The sequence below is a fragment of the Verticillium alfalfae genome, genomic scaffold, assembly GCF_000150825.1.
Source record: "Verticillium alfalfae VaMs.102 supercont1.4 genomic scaffold, whole genome shotgun sequence".
Lineage (NCBI taxonomy): Eukaryota > Fungi > Ascomycota > Sordariomycetes > Glomerellales > Plectosphaerellaceae > Verticillium > Verticillium alfalfae.
The window spans coordinates 2,247,583-2,255,900 of NW_003315035.1; the positions used below are offsets into that span (position 1 = coordinate 2,247,583).

The 8,318-nt window shown below is 54.4% G+C and overlaps 3 protein-coding genes across 3 annotated transcripts in view; 1 reads left to right on the forward strand and 2 right to left on the reverse strand.

Moving 5' to 3' along the window:
• Positions 1-311, reverse strand: part of VDBG_04158 (conserved hypothetical protein) — a gene marked incomplete at both ends in the record, with an annotated part of 2,122 nt that extends 1,811 nt beyond the window's left edge. The window contains one exon of the mRNA XM_003006159.1: positions 8-311. Coding sequence (XP_003006205.1) covers positions 8-311 — 304 coding nt within the window. The remainder of the gene's footprint in view (positions 1-7) is intronic.
• Positions 312-1,250: 939 nt separating this feature from the next.
• VDBG_04159 (histone acetyltransferase type B subunit 2) lies at positions 1,251-2,950 on the reverse strand (the record flags this gene model as incomplete). The annotated part of the gene is made up of 5 exons (XM_003006160.1): positions 1,251-1,911; positions 1,964-2,473; positions 2,521-2,572; positions 2,633-2,686; positions 2,752-2,950. 5 exons carry the CDS (start codon positions 2,783-2,785, stop codon positions 1,251-1,253), a joined length of 1,311 nt encoding a protein of 436 aa, XP_003006206.1.
• Positions 2,951-3,483: 533 nt separating this feature from the next.
• On the forward strand, positions 3,484-7,984 carry VDBG_04160 (5'-3' exoribonuclease; the record flags this gene model as incomplete). Its single annotated transcript, XM_003006161.1, has 6 exons — positions 3,484-3,548; positions 3,614-3,707; positions 3,767-4,076; positions 4,132-4,743; positions 4,806-5,417; positions 5,466-7,984. 6 exons carry the CDS (start codon positions 3,544-3,546, stop codon positions 7,982-7,984), a joined length of 4,152 nt encoding a protein of 1,383 aa, XP_003006207.1.
• Positions 7,985-8,318: the final 334 nt, after the last annotated feature.

Here is an 8,318-nt window from a genome sequence, read left to right on the forward strand (position 1 = left end):
ATTCCACGCCAAGGCTGAGACTCGGGGCCGTGGGCGAGAGAGTCGTTGATGATGTCGTTGTCAGGGATGACACCTTCCACCTCGAGGTCTTCGTCTGTAGTTGCGTCATGATCCGCACCTGCAGCCTCCATGGCGTCAAGTTCGGCGCGGGCTCGAGTCTGTATGGCAACAACGAGCATCTCGTTGGTAATTGTCTGGCGAGGGTATCGGTCCTCGAGGAGGGCCCTGGTCTCGGCAATATAGGCGTCAAAGTCGGCAAGGGTCGCACCCTTGGGTGCAAGAGGCACCCCTTCAAATGGTGCCACATCCATTGCTGTGCTGTCCAGTTAGTATCACGCGTGAGGTGCGATGATGGTTGGTATTGGCGGTGATATGGCAATGCTTGGCAGTGATGAGCCCTTTGATCGTGATCAGCTTCGAGGTCGCACAGTTGTGACCAGGGGACCTATATCCTCGTTTGATAGAACGATGATGGTTGGGAAGGGAAATCTGGTGGTTATCCCAGGAGAAAGTATTGCAAATAGGTAGACTGGAGTGGTGAATGGGCGGGCAGTAAGTAGGCAGACACCTCCGTGGAGGAAGGAACAGCAACTGCCCTTGTCTGCCAACCCCAAGTTCTCTATCTGTGTCAGTTGATGAACTTGTGCTTGAGTATTTGTACTGCCTGGTTTGAAGTTGGTAGACCACCTCTTTCGACTACCAGCCGGAGCATATTTTTCAGTAACATTTTCCTGTTTGTTGGAAGCAGGGTCTGCCTACCTCTACTGCCTCACGTCTGAAGAACCCCGGCAAGGAAAGGTCTGGCCACGGCGGGATCGAGAGGGATACTTCCAAGTAGAAAGAGGCAATAAGCTATAATTGCTCACATTCTCGCTGGATAGTTGGGTACTGTCACATCTGTCTTCATTCACGTTACGATGCTACTTCGCACTTAGAACCATTGGTCAACAATGAAAAGAATTATGCTATTCGAACGTGAACACAGTGGGCGTGGTTTTCTCGTAAAAGCAATGACTCAAAGAGAATCTTCAGCTCCCGAGGTCGCGGCTGTCTTGAGAGTTCGTTTATGACCTGGCAGAAACCAAGCTTCTTGAACCCTCCGCTTGTTGATCCCCACCGAAACGCCGTAAATCGACTCCTACCAACGGCCAACACGATCAATGCTCCTTTCGCTTGACCTGCAAAACCTGCAGAGACTCTCGCAAAAGGTCCACAGTATGATTGGCTTGCTTGAGTCTGCGATGCCTTTGCTAACGGTCAATTTCGTCGAGGCTCATGTCGCCGTCGTCGCGGCCGACGATCGAGTCTGCCACCCTCCAGATCTGCAGCAAGTTGTCCTCGGCAGCGCTACAGACGAGCCACGGGTCGTTCGGGTTCCACGCGAAATCTGCGAGGTGGTTTGTGTGGCCTCCATGCATGAAGAGAAGCTCCGGTGGGCCGTCTTCCTGGTCGTCCGGCAGCTGCTCGTCGCCAACCCGTGAAAGATCCCAGAAGATGATTCTTCGATCGTAACTGCCGCTGCCCAGGATGCCAGCTTCATGGGGATGCCATGACAGCGAGGTAACGGCGTCATTGTGACCCTCAAGAGTGTGAATTTTTTCCTTGACATTCCTGAGATCCCAGACGCCCAGAGTCTTGTCGGCGGATGCAGTGGCCACCAAGACCTCCGAAGCTGGGTTGAACGCAAGCGCGTTGATGGCGTCGGAATGGCCGCGCTTGGCGGACAAGGACGCAATGTTGGTCTCCGGCGAACGCACGTCGATGATCTGCATCGTCAGATCGTCCGAGACGGTACCGATGAGCGACTTCGAGACCGGGTGGTACTGCACGTCATTGACGATTTGAGTGTGGTGAGTATACTTGCGAGCCGGCTTCAGAGTGCGGCTACCCTCCTGCAGCGTCTTGATGTCCCTGATCTCGTCAGCTGGGCCGTCTGTATTTGGGATGCGAGCGGAACCCTTACCAGAGGCAGACGGTAGTGTCCTCGCTACCAGAAGCCAAGCAGCCGGCCTCGTGTGGATTCCAGCTAAGGCCGTATCCCTCCTGCTTGTGACCCACGAGCTCGACCTCAGGGCTGACCTTTCCATCAGCCGTCATGCTGTGCTTCGTGCGGTCAAACACGAGGATCTTGCCATCGACACAGAGTGTGGCAATCAGATCTGGGTTTTGAGGTTGGTACCGCGCCTTGTTCACCTCGCCAGGGTGGTCGATCTTTTGCACAATGTTGAAACGAATGGGCGCCAAACCGCCAAACTTTCCATAGCCACCAATCTCCCCCCGTTCCTCGTCGAGGTCGTCGGTGCTCGGCTCGATGGATTTGGGGACTTCCACTTCGGCGATTTGCAGGTGGTTTGGCATGCCCTCAGAAGTGTGAGTACCAAGAAGCAATCGGTGAACACGGTAGTTCTTGCCCTCTGGCTCCTTCACGTCGGGAAACCACTGAGTCGTTAGGGTTGGCCACTCGAGAGCAGTACTATCAATTGTCAGTCATTGCAATAGTTCTACAGCTTGCATGCTTACCTGAGAATCATATCGTAGAGGAAGGGGCTGTTCTTCTTCCAGGTCTTGTACTCTATGCGCATAACATGGTTAGTTGGACGCCAAAACGCACAGTGACGAGAGGGATACCTACCCTCGTTGATGAGGCGCTGCTCCATATTCTCATCATCCTCCTGATGCATGTCGACTACTGTAAATTAGCGACCCTGCCTTCCAAAAGTCGCAAGAACTCCTGTAGTGTGTTCCGCTCACCGTCAACGTCGTCGACCACCTGCGCTGGTGCCATCTTTTTGGGCAGATCTGGGAATACCGAGATCGCTAAATGAATGGAGCTCGGTAGATTCGAATGCGATCGGTGTAAGAGTGCGGCGGGGTCGAGTATGTGGGATGAGTTAGATGAAGTGGGAGGTGGTTCGTTGCCAGGTGGAAAGACCTCTCACAGCCGTGCCGCAATTGTCAGAGTGGAGGAAGACGCGACGCGAATCGCGTAAAGTGTTTGAAGGCAGGTATTTGAGATGAGCCTTATCAGGAAGCTTATCTGGCGCTCAAGCAGCCGCGCTTGTTCCATCTCGCGCGCTTGGAGCGGCAGGTTTGCCCTGGACCCACCGAATTTGCCCCTCCCCCAGCAACTCATGACACTGGTGACTCCCTGGACCTCGCCGCAAGCAGCAGGTACCCCGTCCTGGCGCCTGAAGCTCCCGACCTGTTCTGCATCCTACATACTCACCCGCCACGTACCGCGCAACTTATCATCAGACGAGAACACAACTCGACGGTCGAGTTCCCTGTTCATCGGAAGAAGCCTAGAGTTTCTTTTGTGTTGTATCTTGCTCACGGCTGTATTGACTTCTTACGTTCAAATTTCCTTTCCCTCCAACCGTCGCAGACGCAACGATTTCGGTTTTGCGCCAGCACCCAAATCACACCCGAAGCTGCGCCAGGCTTTCAACCCGACTTTTCTCTGTTCTGCAAATTTGCAGAGTCATTGCGCTTTCGTGTAGCATCTAGCACAGCTTCCAGCTCTCTACCCGGTCTACATTCACCATGGGGTACGCTGCCGCGCCACCACGCTGATGCATCGCAAAAGGGACTCGAGCTGACCATTTATCTGCAGTGTCCCCAAGTTCTTCAGGTGGCTCTCTGAGCGCTATCCTGCCATCTCGCAGGTCATTGCCGAGAATCGCATTCCCGAATTCGACGCCCTCTATGTTCGTCTCCCGACCTGCCCCGCATCGCCATGACTTCCGAGACTGATGTTGGTGGACAGCTGGACATGAATGGAATCATTCACAATTGTACGCATAAGGATGCCGGAGAGGATGCGACATTCCGTCTGAGTGAGGAGGAGATGTTCATCCGTATCTTCAACTATATTGAGCATCTTTTCGGCAAGATCAAGCCGAAAAAGCTTTTCTACATGGCCATCGACGGTGTCGCCCCGCGCGCCAAGATGAACCAGCAGCGATCTCGTCGGTTCCGGACGGCTCTTGATGCCGAGAATGCGAGAGAGAAGGCTATCAAAGATGGTGTGGAAATGCCCAAGGAGGCCCCTTTCGACAGCAATTGCATCACCCCAGGTCCGTCTTGCGCCCAACACAACCCCAAGTCCAGACCACGACTAACAATCCCCAGGCACTGAGTTTATGGCCAAGCTCTCCCGTCAACTGAAGTACTTTGTCAACAAAAAGGTGACTGAGGATGCTGATTGGCAGGAGTGCGAGATTGTTCTCTCCGGGCACGAGGTTCCCGGCGAGGGCGAGCACAAAATCATGGAGTACATCAGGAACGCCAAGGCTCAGCCTGATTACGACACGAACGTCCGACACTGTCTCTACGGTCTTGATGCTGACCTGATCATGCTTGGTCTGCTCAGTCACGATCCCCACTTCTGCCTTCTTCGTGAAGAGGTTACCTTCGGCCGTGCGTCGAAGACCAAATCGAAGGAGCTGGAGCATCAGAACTTTTATCTCCTGCATCTCTGTATCGTCCGTGAGTACCTGGATCTAGAGTTCCAGGAGCTCAAGCAAGATGGGATTTTGAACTTTCCATACGATCTTGAGCGGGTCATCGACGACTTCATCCTCATGGGTTTCTTCATTGGCAACGATTTCCTTCCCCATCTCCCCCGCCTTCACATCAACGAAGGCGCACTTGCATATATGTTTAGGATATATAAGAGCATCCTGCCCGAGTGCGATGGATACATCAACGAAGGCGGCGTCATCAATCTCCAACGCCTGCAGCGTCTGTTGACTGAGCTGGCCAAGGATGAGACCGACCAATTCGAACACGACGTCTCTGATGAGCGATGGTTCCAATCGAAGCAATCAGCGAGCAACAGCAGAAGAACGCTGCGCAGTCCAAGCAGAGAGGCAAGGGCGTCGTCATGACCTCCGCGCAGAGGGACCTTTGGAAGAACTACATCAAGCCGTACCTCACCAAACCCACCCCTGAACCCCTCGATCTAGGCACAGAGCTCAACGCTGCCGATCGCAAGTTTGTGCAGGATCTTGCCGACGCTGTCCATGTGGACTGGAGTACCAAGGAAGACGACGATGGCCACCGTCATCTGATTCTCACGTCTCCTCAAAGCGAGGATAACAACGAGGAGGAGGAGGAGGGTACCCTGGCTCTGTTCCGCGTCATGAAGAATTACGACAAGGCAACTGTAGTTGACATAACTGCAGATGACGCCAAGCAGCACTATGCGGACCTTTACAAGCAGAAGTACCAAGGCTGGAAGACCAAATACTACCTGCAGAAGTTTGAGGACTGGGCGCCGGACAACTACGACAAGGAGCTCACTGCTCTTTGTGAAAACTATGTGCAAGGCCTGCAGTGGGTTTTGTACTACTACTACAGAGGAATTGCCTCGTGGCCTTGGTTCTATGCCTACCACTACTCTCCCTTGACATCAGGTTAGTTTCACTGCCGAACGACGTGGGATTGCCACTAACATAATTTAGACGTCATCAAGGGTCTGGGTGCTGATCTGAACTTCAAGCTTGGCCAGCCTTTCCGTCCGTACGAACAGCTTATGGGTGTCCTCCCTGACCGAAGTAAATCGATCGTCCCCACCGTGTACTGGGATCTCATGACAAACCCCAAGTCGCCCATCATCGACTTCTATCCGCGAGACTTCGAGCTCGACATGAACGGCAAGAAGATGGAATGGGAGGCAGTTGTCAAGATCCCCTTTATTGATGAGAAGCGACTTCTTGACGCAATGGGCCCGGTTAACGAGGAATTGAGTGACGACGAAAAGTCACGAAACCAATTCGGTGTTTCCCTAAAGTTCACTTACAACCCTGAGGTCAACTTCACCTACCCGTCCTCCATGGTTGGCGTCTTTCCAGACATTCCTCAGTGCCGGTGCGTCGAGAACATTTTTGAGCTGCCAAGCACCGAAGGCCTGCAGTATCGTTCTGGCCTGATGGACGGGGTTAAGATCAGTGCCGAGGCTCTGGCTGGTTTCCCTTCCATTCATACGCTTCCCTACACCGGCCAACTCATGGAAGGATACGGGGTCAACGTTTTCCAACAGGACAGCCGTAACCCTAGCATGATCATCACTCTGAGCGAGTCGGAGATCACGACAAAAGCTGAGGTGGCCAAAAAGAAGCTAGGCCAGAAGTGCTTCGTCGGGTACCCTTTCCTCCAAGAAGCAAAGATTGTCCGTGTTGTGGATGAGCTATTCGACTACGAACTCGACCACACGGGTACGACTGTTGTCCAGAAGAACCATGGTCCCCGGGAGATTGAAGGTTTCTCGAGAGAGTCTCAGTACATCGAGAACTGGCATGCCAAGCGGTTGGGATTCACAATTGGTGAGGTTGAATCGCTGGTGCATGTGCACATGCTCAAGGGTCTCATCAAGACCGAGGAAGGCGCGCTCATCAAGGAGTACGCAGAGAACCCAAGCATGAGGAGCGTCTATGCATCACAGACTATTGTGGACGAGGTCATCAGTCAGGATGAGCGCTTCATTGAGAGGGCGTCAGTCCCCATCGAAGAGGAGTACCCCGCGGGTACGCGGGCCTTCTTCTTGGGAGAATTCCACTACGGCCGCCCCCTGGAAGTGCTCGGCCACGCAAACAACAAGGCGGAGATTGTGGTTTCGGTGCTTCAGGCCAAGGAACCTGAATACGCAAAGCCTATTATCCAGGAGGTCAACCGCCAGAACCGCTTCACGCCCTCCTATGCTGTAGCTAAGATGTTGGGACTCCATCCTCTGATACTCAGCAAGATTCTGTCTTCGTACCAAGTCAACACCGTGGGAGGCCTCAGGGTCAACCTTGGCCTCAACCTCAAGTTCGACGCTAAGAAGCAGAAAGTCCTCGGATACTCTCAGAAGAACCAGTCAGGCTGGGAGTTTAGCAACGCCGCGATCGAGCTGCTTGCCAAGTACGTCGCAGCGTTCCCAGACTTCTTCGTTGCCATCCAGACCAAGGCGCAGCAGAGCGACATCAGCGACACTGACATCTGGCCCGACTCGGCCGTGGCTGCTAAGCGCGTCAAGGAGATCGGTCAATGGCTCAAGGCGGCAGAGACAAGCAAGTTTGAAAGGGTTCCTCTTGATGCCGAACAACTCGACTCTGTGACAGTTATGAAATTGGCTGAGGCCGGCGAGCAAGCTTTCCAGATCTCGCAGAACACCACGACTAAGAAGCTCAACAACGTTCCGCGGTCGGCGCTTCTGAAGCCTACGGATGCCGAATTGCTCATGGGCAATCAGAAGTTCAACCTTGGCGACCGTGTCACATATGTTGCTGCAACCGGCAAGGTTCCCATTGCAAGCCGCGGTACCGTGGTTGGCATTGGACGCACTGCCACGGCTATTCTGCTTGATGTCGTTTGGGACGTAACCTTCATGAGCGGTACGACACTGGGTGAACGCGCTCCTCCCTTCCGGGGCATGACGGTGGCATCCTCATCCGTCCTGAACACAACGCACAAGCAGGTCATCTCGGGCTCCAAGGCCGCCACTCAGCGACGCCCTGCGCCCGCGTCCACATCGCTGACGACGGGTTCTTACAACCCTAATGGCACCCCACAGTACAGAGACGCATCGGCGCCGGCGCCTCTCAGAGGGAGCTATCGCGGTGCGATGAATGAGCAGTCTCATGGCCAGCCCCGGGGTGGCGGCAGGGGTCAAAACGGAGCAAATGGCAGCGGGGGCGGCAATGTTCCCAACTTGCTCCATAGCACTTTAGTCTATCGACCTCATCCCAACGGCAACCAGGGAGGAGATGGCCAGGCCTCTCGTGGCCGTGGCCGCGGTCGGGGACGCGGCGGACCTGTCGCCAACGGCGGACCTGCCCCACAGTCCTCGCCTCAGCCGCAGCAGCAGATGTACGGCAACGTGCCTCCTCCTGCGTCTCTTGATGCGCGTGGAAGGGGCCGTGGACGTGGCGGACGTGGTCGAGGAGGTGCTCGTGGCGGTGCTCGTGGTGGAGCGGCCCCTCCTGCTCCCTCTCAGAACTAGCAGTCTGGAGGGCTGCGGATAGACGTGCGAAGCTGCTGATCTGAGGCTGCTGTTGATTTCGTTCCATGTTGGCTCGGTTCTCTGGGTGGGTTATATTCTGCACGGATTTCGGGCTCATTGTTCGCAGGTTGAGGAGCCAGCGGAAACGCGTCGACGAATGTGTCAGAAGGAAAGTTATTCCATCCATAGCATATATACACGGCACCAAGCGGTATGACGAGGTGGTGATACAGTTAGCTAGCTGGCGAGAGGAGCGGTGCAAATAAATTCGTTATTCACAAAACCGTCCATCACTGAGACGGCCTGTACGTATATGTCATGTGTGGACAAGATT